This window comes from Oryza glaberrima, chromosome 4, assembly GCF_000147395.1.
Source record: "Oryza glaberrima chromosome 4, OglaRS2, whole genome shotgun sequence".
NCBI classification, from domain to species: Eukaryota; Viridiplantae; Streptophyta; class Magnoliopsida; order Poales; family Poaceae; genus Oryza; species Oryza glaberrima.
Window position 1 is genome coordinate 19,653,497 of NC_068329.1, and position 14,444 is coordinate 19,667,940.

The 14,444-nt window shown below is 45.2% G+C and overlaps 2 protein-coding genes across 2 annotated transcripts; one reads left to right on the forward strand and one right to left on the reverse strand.

Annotated features, from left to right (window-relative positions):
• The first annotated feature begins 6,460 nt into the window (after nt 1-6,460).
• On the forward strand, nt 6,461-9,212 carry LOC127770430 (histone H3.3). Its single transcript, XM_052296150.1, has 5 exons — nt 6,461-6,567; nt 8,182-8,275; nt 8,417-8,493; nt 8,585-8,675; nt 8,771-9,212. Exons 2-5 carry the CDS (start codon nt 8,204-8,206, stop codon nt 8,939-8,941), a joined length of 411 nt encoding a protein of 136 aa, XP_052152110.1. The 5' UTR covers nt 6,461-6,567; nt 8,182-8,203; the 3' UTR covers nt 8,942-9,212.
• A 2,681-nt stretch (nt 9,213-11,893) lies between these two features.
• On the reverse strand, nt 11,894-14,053 carry LOC127772034 (WEB family protein At4g27595, chloroplastic-like). The gene is made up of 2 exons (XM_052298000.1): nt 13,532-14,053; nt 11,894-13,420 (listed from the first exon to the last, which is right to left on the reverse strand). Exons 1-2 carry the CDS (start codon nt 13,697-13,699, stop codon nt 11,990-11,992), a joined length of 1,599 nt encoding a protein of 532 aa, XP_052153960.1. The 5' UTR covers nt 13,700-14,053; the 3' UTR covers nt 11,894-11,989.
• Between the last annotated feature and the right edge of the window lie 391 nt (nt 14,054-14,444).

Sequence of the window (14,444 nt, forward strand, 5' to 3'; positions counted from 1 at the left end):
GTAGGGATGAATCAGTCTTAACCTTGCTCCATAGCTTAGACCTATCCTCGTAAGTTTTCTTCTATACTCGTACGTTGTAAGTTTTCAGTTTCACTCGTATTTTGTAGGATTCTTTTAAAACATAGACAAACACTACCATCTAAATCAATGACACGGTGAATACTTTATGGGGGTGACACGTCTAAATTAGCAAACACTAGCTTATTAGCTCAATAACACTTGTGTTCTTCTTTTTTAGGGATAACACTTGTCTTCTCACTGTGCATCTTTTGAAAGATAAACCGCTCCGAAGAAAAAATTAGCAGGCAGCTTCTGTCGGTCCCACCAGGTGATTGGAGTATCTGTATCCTCACTATCGGTATTCGGTGCCGTCCACATGCCAGGATGGACCCCTGTCTCTCTGTGAAACTGGAGCATGTGCATTGCTTTGGTGTATAGTTAGGTTCGTTGAGAGATACAGTATAAGATAACAAGAGAATATTGTCATTTCAAAACTCCAAAGGTACTCCTTTTGCCATTCTTTTTTTCTTTTCTGTCCTGCTTATGAAAGGATTATTAGACAGGCGAGAGACAGCTAGGACAGCGTGCATATGAGCTGAAAGACAGCCGTTAAGGAATTGTATCTGAAACCGAGAGAATTGTATATGAGTTTTAAGGAATTGTATCTGAAACCGAGAGAATTGCGTTACATGAATTTATCATCGTTGAAGATCCTCCTAATCGACAAAATTAATCACCGTTTGTTTGTAAGTTGGACAGCTATAGAAGTCGACGAAATTTCTGTGTACGACGTGATCGACACTCTCTGTTGATCTGTTCCTACATATAGAGAAGCAATTACAACGTGTATTAGAATAGATGCATGAATGCACGTCTGCTCGATGGCGAAATGTTCTGAATCGTGGAAGAGGCAACTGGAGCCTGGATAATCCGTTCGGAATCGAAGCAGGCCAAGCACCTGGTCATGCGTCCGAGATCGCCATGTGTCTCCAAGGGCAACGACAAATTTCAGCTAGTTTTCGCCCACTCCGAGAGTCCGAGATTAGCACAGACTGCGGCGCACGTCGTGTTGACGTCTTCGGCTGCAGACCGAGGCATCATATCCCCAGGGTTTTTCGTCAGAGCTCAGGCGGCTGTGGTGCCCGCATTTGCCTCTTATCGTTTGCTATACAGCGATAATAAAATAATAAAAAAAAGTAAAATGCATGGAGGGTCATCTAACTTGTTTTGTTTTGAAACTCTACTCTCAAAATATGCATATGGATCACTAATGTGAGTTAAATGAGTCATTAGTCCATCTAACCATCCACATGAGCATACCTTATACACAGATTACATGTCACCTAGAAATGAACTTCACTTATGGAGTTAAAACTATGAAGTTGTATGGACCTCATCACATGGCAAGTATAACCGTATCGGCACTTTTACATATAACCAATGCATAGCATCCATTTGTCACCGGTGCCGCTGCTAGGACTCAATGGCAAGCGGGACAGGGGGTTAAAATGATCTATAAAGGCTATTAGTCTAAGAGAATGTAGTGTTATGATTTAGTTCTTTGAATTTCATATATGGCTAAGTACTATCACTATAAGGGAGATAAAACAGAGAGTTTTCTGCACATGTCTAGAAGCCAAAATCGCTAGTTAGCGATCAGCCATGCGCACCCACGCATGCATGATCGCTTCGTGGCTCACATAATTTTTTAGACGATATGAAGTTTATAGACTGAAATTGAAATTTTTGTTATTTGAGACGATTATTTTAGATTTGAATCGAACGTTTTCCAGTTTGAGATGAAAGTTTTGTGGCTGGAGATAATTAGGGCCCCTTTGAATCGCAGGATTGAGAAAACGTAGGAATAGGAAAAACGTAGGATTTTGATAGGAATGTAAGTGTAAAACATAGGATTGCAAAACGCAGGAAAAACACAGGAATGACCGTTTGATTGAACCGTGGGAAAAACACAGGAATTAGATGAGAGAAATAGACTCAAAGGAAAGTTACCAAGAGGTTCTACCTCATGTTAAATTTCCTCCAAAACTTGCATGGGAAGAGGCATTCCATAGGAATTTTATAGGATTTCATAGGATCCATTCCTTCAATTCAAAGGGCTATATAGGAAAAATTTCTATAGGAATAAAATCCTCTAAAATTCCTATGAATTTCCTTTGAATTAAAGGGGCCTTAAATGTTTTGTCTAAAATTCCGATTTGAGATGAAATTTTCATTTTTTTTAACTAAAAGTTTTTAATTTCCAAAATGAAAGTTTCAAGTCCGATTCTCCTCAACATTAGCGCGGGTGTGATTGTGTGAAGCCGAACCGTGGATGGGAGATATGCGTATGTCAAACGGGGGATAGGGAAAAATGGTACTCCCTCCAACAATATAGGGGATTTTAAGTTTTTGCTTGTAACGTTTGACCACTCGTCTTATTCAAATTTTTTTTGCAAATATAAAAAGCGAAAAGTTGTGCTTAAAATACTGTGGATAATAAAGTAAGTCACAAATAAAATAAATAATAATTTAAAAAAATTAAATAAGATGAGGGATTAAACGTTGCAAGAAAAAAAACTCAAAATCCATTGTATTATCGGACGAAGGAAGTAAACGACTAGGAGCCCAGTCCAAGTGCACCTTTTTTTTTTTCTTGTGACGCGTCTACGCTAATTAGGAGTCCCTGGCACAAGGCCCATAGGCCGCAGCGAAGTAGGGACCCGGCCGGTATATCTGAATGGGCCTGATTCGTTCCAGATGGCCATGCTGGTGGGCCACTGGGCCTAGCCGCAAGACTTTGTCTCATTTACGGGCCCACCGCCACGGAATTGGATCACACTATCAGCCCCACGAAGAAATATGTTGATGGCCGTTCCTATTGTCGCGGCCAACACGGCCACGGCGCGGCAGGGTTACCGCGATCACTGCGTATAGTCAAAGAGTCAGAGGGGTTCAGAGTTTTGATCTCCGACCCCTTTGGATCAGCTTCTGCTTCAAAACAGATGATTTACCTCAGCCTCATCATGGCGTCGCAACCCCCAGCTGTGTTGTCCGGCTCTGGCTGCAGAAAATATGTTTGCCTCATCTGCAACGCATGGTAGTTAAGCGCTTAAGCTTCGTCAGCAGAAAAGTGCTGAAAGTTCAGAGAAGGAACCAAAAAAGAGACTGCCATCAGCCAGAGATGGAGATTTAAACACCGAACCCCTTCGACCTCTTGTTCTCTCACGCACTCTGTACGTATGTCTATGAGTCTATCTTCTTCTCGTGTCCGTACGCCGAGATCGTCCAGGTGCTCACGCCGGCCGTCGGGATCGCGTCCATGTCCGATGATGCCGGCCGGAGTCGTGTGCAGCCTCGCAGGGCTCTAGCTTCAGGTGTTGAAACGCATAAAAGCAGGACACACATCTCCTTGTGGTAACACTTGCATCTGCAAAGGCTGAATCAGTTAACCTGGTGCATGCAACTCAAGGGGCTCATTACCAAGACTCCTGGACTCACCAAATGTCAGTGCAAGCAAATGTATCAGTGGATGTGATTCTTGGAATCCTTCTTCTAACATGTGGTGTTTCGCCGGGCCTAACATGTGGTGTTGGGTTGATGTACTAGTGTGTGTGCATTTGTAATTTTTAGGAGCGTAAAGAGCCAGGATGATGGTGAAATGGATTTGAGAAATCCAATATCAGGTCATGTTGGCGATGTCCGTGCAGGGCCTTGATCTGAAAACCGACTTGAACTTGTGGGTTTTTGGCCATACCTCTGTATTCAGGTATTGATCTGAAAATATGAAAAGGAGGATAAGGTTCCTACTGAAATGAATGCTCTGCTAGCTTGGCTTGTTGAAATCGGGACTTGATGGATCGTTTTAGCTCGGTGTATATCTGGGCCGTGTCTAGTTTCCCCCATATTCCTAACTTTTCATCACATCAAAAACTTTTCTACGCACATAAACTTTTAACTTTTTTTTTAAACTCCTAATATTCTTCAAATGTCCAACTTTTTTCAGGAACTAAACACACTGCAAGCTTTCTTTTCAGATGTTGCAAGCCTGAACAGTCGGCGGCGGCCATTGTTAGCTTTTCTCTCTTCAGGAATTGCGGCGGCGACATCGAGCTTGGACCTTGGAGGTGTGTCGCCATTTTTCTGTACTTTCATGGAAGTCATAAGGGGCAAAAGGGTCGGAGATTAAACCCCGAACCCCCTTTGACTTCTTTTTATTTTCCCGCATGAATGCATGTCTCCTTCTCCATGTTCTCCTATAATGGCTCTCTTCTCCTTGTCACGCTCACGCACGCATGCAAACTTGAAGCTAATATGGCCACATATGGTGAAGAAATCCATCGATCAGCACCGATAGAAAATCTTCGTATACGAGAAAACCTAGGTAGGTAGAAGCCTTTTGATTATTATAGATCACGTTTTTTTTTTTTACAAGGGGATGACCATAAGAAAAAATATAGACTAACTAGATGGTATATAATTTGTCAACCCAAAGACCAGGGTAGATTGGGTGTTCATAATTTAGAGATCCAAAATAAATGCCTATTGAGTAAGTGGTTATATAAGTTAATTAATGAGGATGGTGTTTGGCAAGATTTATTGAAGAGGAAGTATCTTCATAATAAATCTATAACCCAAGTGGATAGGAAACAAGGTGATTCTCATTTTTGTCAGGGCTTATGAAGTTAAAAAAGTATGGGTTCTTGGATTGTGAATGATGGTCAACAGATAAGATTCTGGGAGGATAAATGGCTAGGTAATATAGCCTTTAAAGATAGGGATATTTTGAACCATGCCACACAAATTTTGCAAAATTTGTGATATGCCACCCTGACCTACATGTCATTGACTCATGTGGGTCCTATATGTCATTGAGATACGGGTGGCATATCTCAAATTTTGCAAAATTAGGGTGGCATGGTTCCGACAAACCCTTAAAGATAAGTATCCATCTTTATATGCTATTGTCAGTAGGAAGAGTGCCTCTATTGCTAGTGTTATGGGTTCTGTTCCGTTAAATGTTTCTTTTAGGAGAGTTTTAGTTAGGTAGAATCTAACACTTTGGTATAATTTGTGTGCTTCCATTGCTCATATCCAGTTGGATGATTCCGCTTATTGTTTTAGATGGAATTATCATCAAAATGGCTATTTTTCGGTAAAGTCAATGTACTTAGCCTTAACTAGCAATGGTTACAATGATAGAAATAAGTTCATTTAGAAGCTTGATGCCGCTTAAGATCAAGATCTTTATGTGGTATTTGCTCAAGGGAGTCGTCTTAACAAAGGATAATCTTGCATGGCGGAATTGGAATGGGGGTTTAACATGTTGTTTTTGCATGAAAAATGAAATGATCCAACAATTGTTTATGAATTGTCATTATGCAAAGTTTATTTGGAGAGCTGTTCAATTTTCTTTTGGATTACATCTTCCTAGAAGCATACCTCGTATGTTTGATGGTTGACTTCAGGGTGTGGACAAAGTGTGAGGAAGATGGAGTTTTCCTGAATGTTGCATGTCATACTCTTGAGTCAACGTTTATGCAACTTTTTGCCAACCATGGATGGAGATTCTCTAATAGGCTGGAATAATGTTTTCCTTGTCATGTTAGGTCTTTCTTTTAATTTTGGTTGGTTTGATAGTTTTATCTTGGATTAAGACTTTATAAGTGTGCTGCTTTTTATAATAATTGGTTGTAGCTCTTCGGAGTAAAGACCGGGATGTTTCAGTTCATTATCTTGCCTTTTCTTTCTCTCGTTCCTTCTTTGATTATTTTTTTTTGCTAGCGAAGCGCATGTAAGGATAGAAGTGGAAGAAGATTGATGCGCTCACATGTGAGGTTTACGTGGGTCTTATATTGACTTGATTACCATATTAGCTAAAACGGAGAGCAATTTTGCTTTGGGATCTAATGTGACTCGGTTTTACAATATTAGGTTGCATCATATATGGTATTCTGGCTTAGGAACGATTTGGAAACTCTTAGGGACCTCGAGTAAACTTTTTTCCATTTTGAGTAGAAAAATGGCTCATACGGTCATGCTGGGCCGGTGGGCCCACACTCAGGCCACGGGCGAGATCGATACGAACACGATTAGCTTCTCGAGAATACGGTACAGTACTACCGTGAACGGATAGTGTCCCCACATGTCAGTGTCACGTCCCCTCCCATCGGATACGAAAAATCAACACCGTACAAGAATAGGAGTACAATACAAGATAGCCTCGTACTACTGTACAACTTAAACTAATCACACGCTAATCCGCTATCCGCGTCCTCCGCTCCCCAACCAATAGGAGCCCGGCATTTACCCGCAGCGATCCGCGTCACCGCCTCACAGCCATCTTCAACCGTCCGATCGTGCCAGGCCAAGCACAAAAGCACTCGATCTCCGCCGTCCGTATTAATCCCGCGACGTGGCCCCGGCCGCGCCGCCGCCTCGTCGCTTGACTATAAATGGCCACCTCAACCGCCTCGCTGTCAAGTTTAGGTCATTGTCTCCGGAAGTCAGAAAGGGGGGGAAAAGGAACTCGAAGTCGCCGCCGGATTTGGGATTTGGAGAGCGCGCGAGGTAAGAAGATTTTCTTCTGCTTCGATTTTTGGTTGGTCTAATCTAGTTTTGCGACTGCTTGATTGGTGATTTGCTTCCTGTTAATCTCGCTGCGTGGCGGTGGCGGCTGCTTCGGTGGGGGGTGGTTAGATGGGCGCGGGGGGATTTGAATGGTACGCTCGCGGCTAGGGTTTGTGCACTATTCGTCGATTTGATCGCTTCGGGGGATTTATCCTGTTAGTTTTACCTTACGATTAGTTTCGCTTGGTTGTGGCTAGTCGTGTGTACTTCGTGCATGGTTTGTTGCTACGAGATTACATGGTTGGAAACGCGTGATTCTATAGCCTACGAGATTTGCCCATGGCTAATTAGGGTTTTCCTGCAAATCTCTACCTGTGCAATTAGTTGTATCAAATTTCTCTTCGAAATAATTGATTGGTATCGGTGTTTGAGGTTTTGGTATGTGGTGTTGGGTTGGGTGTGGAAGCGATTACTTCCTACTCTATAGGTTGATATACTTGTCTTCATAATGTCAGCTTTGAAATAGGAATTGATTTGGATTGTGTGTATATGTGGTGAGAATGGAATTCTGTATTAGATTGATCGTCAAACTTGAATTTGCATATTGATGCTTTGTAATGGCAAGGTCAATTTTCTCATATAAATAGTAATTAATTCTGGATTTGGATTGTGTGTATACGTGGTGAGAATAGAAATCTGTATTAGATTGATCGTCAAACTTGAATATGCATATTGATGCTTTGAAATGGCAAGGTCAATTTTCTCATGTAAATAGTAATTAACCGCTCTAGATTCTATAACTATATTGTCATGTTACTTCAATCATCTGTGAATAGAACATCCCATTAATTAGTGGCTTTATTGCATTCAAAATTGGTCAGGACCTGTCACTCCTTTCCATCTTGCATGCTCAACATCTTAGTATGTTATATGCCGCCTGTCACTCCTTTCCATCTTGCATGCTCAACATCTTAGTATGGTTATATGCTGTCTGTAGGTGTTACATGTTATATGACTGCAAATCTTTTAGCTACTGCTCATGTTTTGGGGGAACTAAAGATTAGGTTCGTAATTTTAGAAACTGGTGTGGGAGTAATAAGAAAATAGATCTAGGGATGTTGAACTGGCTACATTTCCTGCTGCTCTTTTTTTTTTTTTTTTTTTTTTTTTTTTTTTTGAAATTTAGGTGCCGGTAATGCTTTTCTTCACTGCTAGAGATGGCAATGGGGAATCACTGCAGTTGGTATATTTTAGTATTTGGAAAAGCTATCGTAGTCCTATGATTGTTACTGGTAAAATTTACCCTCCTGTGTTTATTTGCGAGCAATGATTTCCCTGTATAGCTCTTTTATGAAGAATCATAGTTATAACGACCTTTGATTCCTTTTGCAAAATTGTCTCATATGATTTAAGTTTGTGAATGCAATAGAAATTATAAACTGGTTAGTCATAGTCGTTCAGACTTTTTGCTTAATTTCAAACTTGATAATATGCTAGTTTGTTTGCAACAAGCAAACACTTTTTGTGTACCGTCATCTGAAAGTTGCGGCTGTGTGATGTCTTGAGTCCTTGACTATGCGCATTGTTGATCATGTCCCTTGTTTTTGTCCTCAGGTAAACCAAAGTTCTTTTTCCGATGGCTCGTACTAAGCAAACTGCTCGCAAGTCAACTGGAGGAAAGGCTCCCAGGAAGCAACTTGCCACCAAGGTATGTTTTTCGACATGATACCCTGCACATATCAATTGCCAAGGTGTTAATACTGTTGAACTGTGCTAAACTTACTGCTAGCGTTTTGATTATGTCAGTATGTTTGCTTGACAATGCATTACTTGTTTGTGGTCTTGACAGGCTGCTCGTAAGTCTGCTCCCACAACTGGAGGAGTGAAGAAGCCTCACCGCTACCGCCCTGGAACTGTTGCTCTTCGGTGTGTAAAAGCATATAGTACTTGTTATCTGAGTTGCTTGTAATTAGTTTGCTGATGGCAAGTTATTAAAACACCATGCCTGACTTTGCAGTGAAATCCGCAAGTACCAGAAGAGCACTGAGCTGCTCATAAGGAAGCTTCCATTCCAGAGGCTTGTTAGGGAGATTGCCCAGGATTTTAAGGTGAGATTTATACATTCTGTTGTGCAAATGTGCTTGTGTTGTCGCACACATGCAGTAAGCTAATAGCATTTTCTCACACTGTTCTATTTGTGCAGACTGATCTTCGTTTCCAGAGCCATGCGGTGCTTGCCCTTCAGGAAGCTGCCGAGGCGTACCTGGTGGGTCTCTTCGAGGACACCAACCTGTGCGCCATCCATGCCAAGCGTGTGACCATCATGCCCAAGGACATTCAGCTGGCTAGGAGGATCCGTGGTGAGAGGGCTTAGGCTTTCTCATCTCTGGGAGGGGCTCTGGTGTTTCATCTGTGACTACTTCCTGCTTTTGCTGCTGAACTCTTATTTGGTGTCGTGAATGGTGCTAATACTACTCACATGTAGTAGTAGATTGTTAGTGAAGTACTCTGTTTCTGTGTTCTAGAACTGGATATTTTGCTAGTAAGTTGTCTCGACTGTTGATTTCATCCATCCATCTGATGGATGTGTATCTAGTAGTTTCTCATCTGAAGTCCTGAAATCTGAATGGTTTGTTTCGATTTTATCCGAATGCAATACTAGGTGGAATTGGATACTGGAATGGGTGGGCGCTACTGGGTACCCCGTTTTGTCTAAACTGAAGTGCATGGAGCCGGCACTTCTGCAGTCAGGAACAGTTACCTGACGAGCCTTTGGAACAACGGAATTGACAAGCTCAGGCCGGCAAACAGACGGATCATGAAAAGGCGAGGCCGTCTTCAGAAAGACTTGTCTTTTGGCATGCCCCGAATCCTTGTCTCATTGCCTCGCAGACTCGCTGGCCGGCCTTCCATACCAATTGTGACTCTGCACTCTGACCATCTCTATCCAAAGTTTTTTGACTGGCCCCATCTTCGCCTTCCCCTTTCTTCCTCTTTCTCTGCCTGCACTTTTTTCAGTCTCCGACGGCGACCCACTCCGAGACTTTGATCCCGCCCATTTCAGCTTCAAATTACCCCCGTAACCCCATTCCACAATGCTTTTCTTCTAGTATCAATATGAAACCGGCAGAGTGAGCAAAGCCGGGCCAAAAAGTTTGGCTGGTCCTTGTGAGCCCCTTTTACCGTTCCTAAATCCTACATGGATTTAGAAGTGTGAACTTGTGAAGCATAACCATCCAGTACTCCTCAAGGGTGGATCAGTTCAGTGGATGTGTATGCAGTATGCTGCCGTGATGGCAGTAGTTGATGGTGCCAGCGCTTGCTGCGTTGCCAGTTTCCTCTAGAATGCTGCCGGCCGCCGAGGACGCTCTTGATGCTCTCTGCTCGTGCAGGCGCCTGCAAAGATGAGTATATTCGTTAGCTTTGGCAGCACCGTGTCCAGCATTTCTCGAGGAACAAAAAAGTACCGGGGTTGGGTTTGCCCTGTACACATGGGACTAAAACTTCTAAGTGCATATCACATCGGATGCTTGACACTAATTATAAATATAGACTATTAATAAAACCCATCCATAATCTTGGACTAATTTACGAAACAAATCTTTTAAACCTAATTAATCCATTATTAGCCTATGTGATGCTACAGTAAACATTCTCTAATTATGGATTAGCTTTCATTTATGTAATTAGTTTTGTAAGTAGTCTATATTTAATACTCTAAATTAGTACCTAAATATAGAAACTAAAGTTAAGTCTCTAGATCCAAACACCACCTTTAGTACGATGTGGTTCAGCACGAATGTTCCCAAAGCACTCTCTTGCACACAAGAGATCACTGGTGGAATGATACGTCATACGATCCTTTTTTGAAACCCTTTCGCCGAACAGGGATCAATTGGCTGAAAATCATCTTCAAGGTAGCGTAATCATATTCAGAATTGGTCACTGAATATGACGCGTCCACGGAGCTTATGACCCTTGATGCGATGATCCAACCATGCATGGTGCTTTTGTTTACGAACGCGCAATACCTACTGAATGCCGTGTTATGTGGGATTTTCAGCAGTACACATTCAGACGCCGAAAGTGGCTCATCTTTGCTTCGTGATGGGGAAAGAACCGAAACCACGCACTGTGCTTAACTAACTCAGTTTACGTCAAAAGAGTCATATACTGTTTTAAGCGTACCAGTATGAGTTATGGCTCGCTTTGATATCTATCATGCTTACTGTCAACGAAGAAGCGAGCACCAACATTTGTACAGGTGTTACATGGACAGAATTTGTTAGCATTTTTTAGATGAACTGATCTGAAACCAGCTACTGGTTGGTTTGCCTGACTTGATGATGCTCAATTGCTCATCATAGAATATGAATCAATGGAAGGCCTTTGTTTGGTTCCTAAAGAACTAAACAGTCCACTGTGCTTCAAAGTTCAAAGGTTTGGTTTGTATCATTTTGCTTTGAACTTTTGATCTCTATCTGCAACGACGATTCTCATCGTACTGCCCGGGAAAAGGATTAAAAGATGGTGCTGAAAATGCCGAGCGATATTTATTAGATGACCTTATATATGAATAACTTGATGAACTGAAAGGCGAGCTGGCGAGCCATCAAAGCATGTGACTTTATATACTCGGATATTTCCGGTGTCTTCTGGTCCGAAATGGTACACAATACTAGGCCTTCAGTGAATTCAGCCAAAATAAAGTCAGAGAACCATGAAGTCGAAAGCAACAATGTAGGTCACTTCATAATGTCTCAAAGGAAGAAAAAAAAACACGAAGACAGATTATTTCAGAGGCAGGACGAAGAATAATGAAAACGTATCAGCTGAGACTTTGGTATGTGTCCTTTTCTTCATATTGCATATCAAGCAAAAGAAAATAATAACGAGACAATAATTTAGAGTAAGTTGCAAGTTTTATCACATACCCCCTCAGTCCCGAAAAAAAAATAATCTAGAAGGAGATGTGACCCACGGAGGAAGTAGAGAAGCTTCATTTTTTTTTTCCATTCTCTTCTGTAAAAAAGAAAACAAATGCAGTACTGATCAACATATGCACTAACAAATGACAAACTTAGCAAAACTTGACTTGTCCTTTTGTTTCTAGAATCTGGAGTTTCAAAAGGATAGGTTGAAACTAGAAACATATCAAAAGTAGTATATTTCTTCTAAATCTTGTCGCATCACATTCAGATTCCATCTTTTTCAGTAAGTATGTCAGCCAAGTCTCCATGTAAATGTGAATCAGTTGATATTTCTTCCAGAAAATGATAGACAAGATAATTCTACAAACAAATTCGGATTTCTTCACAAAAAAAAAGGAATTAAATTGGATCCAAAAGTATTTCATTTCTTGTGTATTGAGAAGAACAAAACAAATTGACATTCATTACATGGGAGAGATTTTTTTTTCCTTTCAAGTGTGTACTGGCGCTAAATTCGCCTTGTAGAAGCTTTTCCTCCTGAACAAATCCCCGAACTTGCGAAGTATCGGCCTCTTCTTCTTCTGCTTCATGGATTGATCCATGCTGTCGTAGTGGCTCTCGTCGACGTGATCGAACTCATCGTCGAAGTCGCTCATGGCGGCTTCCGCCGCCGACTTGAGGTCGGCGATGTTGCTCAGCGACGCGAACACCCGGTCCTTGTGGTTCAGGTTGCCCATCCTCGCCGACTGTGAGAAGCCGCCCTTGAACTTGGCGGGCTCGCCGATCGAGTACCTCCGGCTGCTCGGCGTCCTGGACTTGTCCGCCGCCGTCCACCGGTGCGACGCCGCCTCCGGTGTGCCCTTGGCGCTGGAGACGAGACGAACGCTCGGCAGGTGCTGGTCGAAGCCGTAGTCCGCCACGGAGGCGGTCCTCGCCGACGCCGGGGTGCTGCACGCGGTGGCCGTCGTCGTCGTCGTGGCGGCGAGCAGGCTGTTGAGCTCCTTGAGGCTGCCCTGCGCGGCGGCCTCGCTGACCTTGATGCACTCGTACTCCTGCCGGAGGCTCTGCAGCGCGCCGTCCTTCTCGGCGACGACGTCGTTGAGCCGGGCGTTCTCGCCACGGGCGAGCTCCAGCGACTCCTTGACGACGTTGGCCTCGGCGACGGCCTGCTTCAGGATGTCGCGGAGCCGGGCGTTCTCGTCGCGGATCACGCGCTGCGACTCGACGAGCTTGGTGTTCTCCTGGCGTTCGCGGTTCACCTCCTCCTCGGACGCGCGGACGCAGTCGAGGAGCACGCGCTCCTTGTCGCCCCACGCGGCGGCGCACTCCTCGGCGTCGAGCCTGCACCGGTCGTGCTCGTCGGACACGTCGCGCAGCCTCGCCTCGGCGGCGTCCAGCTCGTGCCTCAGCCGCTCGGCCTCGGCATTGGCGGCCTCCAGCTCGGCCTGCGCCTCGGACAGCCACATCTTCACCTGCTTCGCCTCCATCGTCACGTCGGAGAGCGCGACGGACAGGTCGTCGAGTGCCTTCCGGCTCTTCTCCTCCCCCTGCATCGCCGTCCGGAGCTCGCAGCGCAGGGCCCTGATCTCATCGTCCCCGCCGCCGAACACGAGGTCCTTGACGCTCCTCTGCTCCACCGCGCCACCCCGCCGGCTCACCGCCGCCGCCGCCGCCGAGGCCTCGAGGCTCGCGTTGGCTTGCTGCAGAGTGGTGATCTCCAGCTTGGCCTCCTCGAGCGAGATCTTCGTCTGCTCCAGCTGCTTCGTCTGGTATATCAGCGACTCGAGCATCTTGCGCTCCGACTCCTTGGCCTTCTCCACCTCCCGCTGCAAGAGTTGCACCTTCTCCGCCGCGTCCTTCTCCTTCCTCAGCTCCTCCTCCATCTCCGACACCTTCTGCCGCATCGCGCCGTCGCGACGCCTCTGCCAAGAAAAAAAAAAACACGACAATCAAAATCAAGCAGAGACAAAAAAAGGGAAAAAAAAAGGGGCACAGGCTTTGAAGGTAACGTAATTAACGTGGCGTAGCCTTACATCTGGGGGCGGGGACGGCGGGGGCTTGGAGGCGGCGGCGGTGGAGCGGCTGCGGTGGAGACGAGGGGACGGCTTGGAATCCTTGGGAGAAACGGTAGGAGGAGGAGGCGCGGGTGACCGGAGGCCGGCCTCGAAGGAGCCGGATCTGCAGGGGGAATCCCAGCTCATATCGAAATCGAATCGGCGGAAGTACTTACTACCACTAAATAGTCAAGCAATAATAAAAGAAGAGAGACACGGCCGGAAAAGAAGGATCTTGAGGAGGAGGAGGAGGGCTCTCGCTCATGGCGTGGCACGCCGACTCGAGCGGAGCGCGAGCCACTCCTCTCTTTGAAAACTCTCACTCACCTCGGCAGCGTGGAGGCGGGGCACGCGGGCGGCGCGTGGTCCGAGGCAAGGAGCCCCCCCGGAGGGAGGAAAAAAAGAAGAAAGAAACGGTTTCCGCGGCGACAGCCGTGTCAGGGAACCGAATTAGAAGACCCTGCCCAACATGGCGCCATTAATACTCACTCAACTGGGTTTTTTTTATTTTTATCCGCGTCGTCGCGAGCGATCGAGCGGGGCGAGGAGGCCGCAAATGGCGTTCGCGTGGGTTGGGAGGGTGGGGGAGGGTGGCCCGTCCGTCCGCCCGTGCCTCCGTTCGTTTGGCTCCTGGCGGCGATGGGGTCAACGGGGGAGGCGTTCTCCTCTCGTTCTTTTTTTTTTTTTTGGGTTTGATCGGAACCGGGCGGTGGGGCATGTACCAGTGGCGCGCGGCGCGCGGGCGCGGGTGGAAACGAGGGTGTTCGCGGTCGATTCGATTTGATGAGGTGGGGATCGTGGAAAAAAATTCCGTGGAAGCTGCTCTCACGTGACGCGCCGCGTAGGGCGGCTCCGGCCTCCGGCTCGTCTCGGATAGTCGGATGCGGTGGGT

Excerpts from the sequence above, each read along its gene's own strand:
- LOC127772034 (XM_052298000.1), bottom strand. The coding sequence starts at position 13,699 with ATGAGCTGGGATTCCCCCTGCAGATCCGGCTCCTTCGAGGCCGGCCTC. Across the intron at positions 13,421-13,531 it reads CGCCGTCCCCGCCCCCAGAT|AGGCGTCGCGACGGCGCGAT; the intron begins GTAAGGCTACGC and ends TTTTCTTGGCAG.
- LOC127770430 (XM_052296150.1), top strand. The coding sequence starts at position 8,204 with ATGGCTCGTACTAAGCAAACTGCTCGCAAGTCAACTGGAGGAAAGGCT. Across the intron at positions 8,276-8,416 it reads GGAAGCAACTTGCCACCAAG|GCTGCTCGTAAGTCTGCTCC; the intron begins GTATGTTTTTCG and ends TGGTCTTGACAG. Across the intron at positions 8,676-8,770 it reads AGATTGCCCAGGATTTTAAG|ACTGATCTTCGTTTCCAGAG; the intron begins GTGAGATTTATA and ends CTATTTGTGCAG.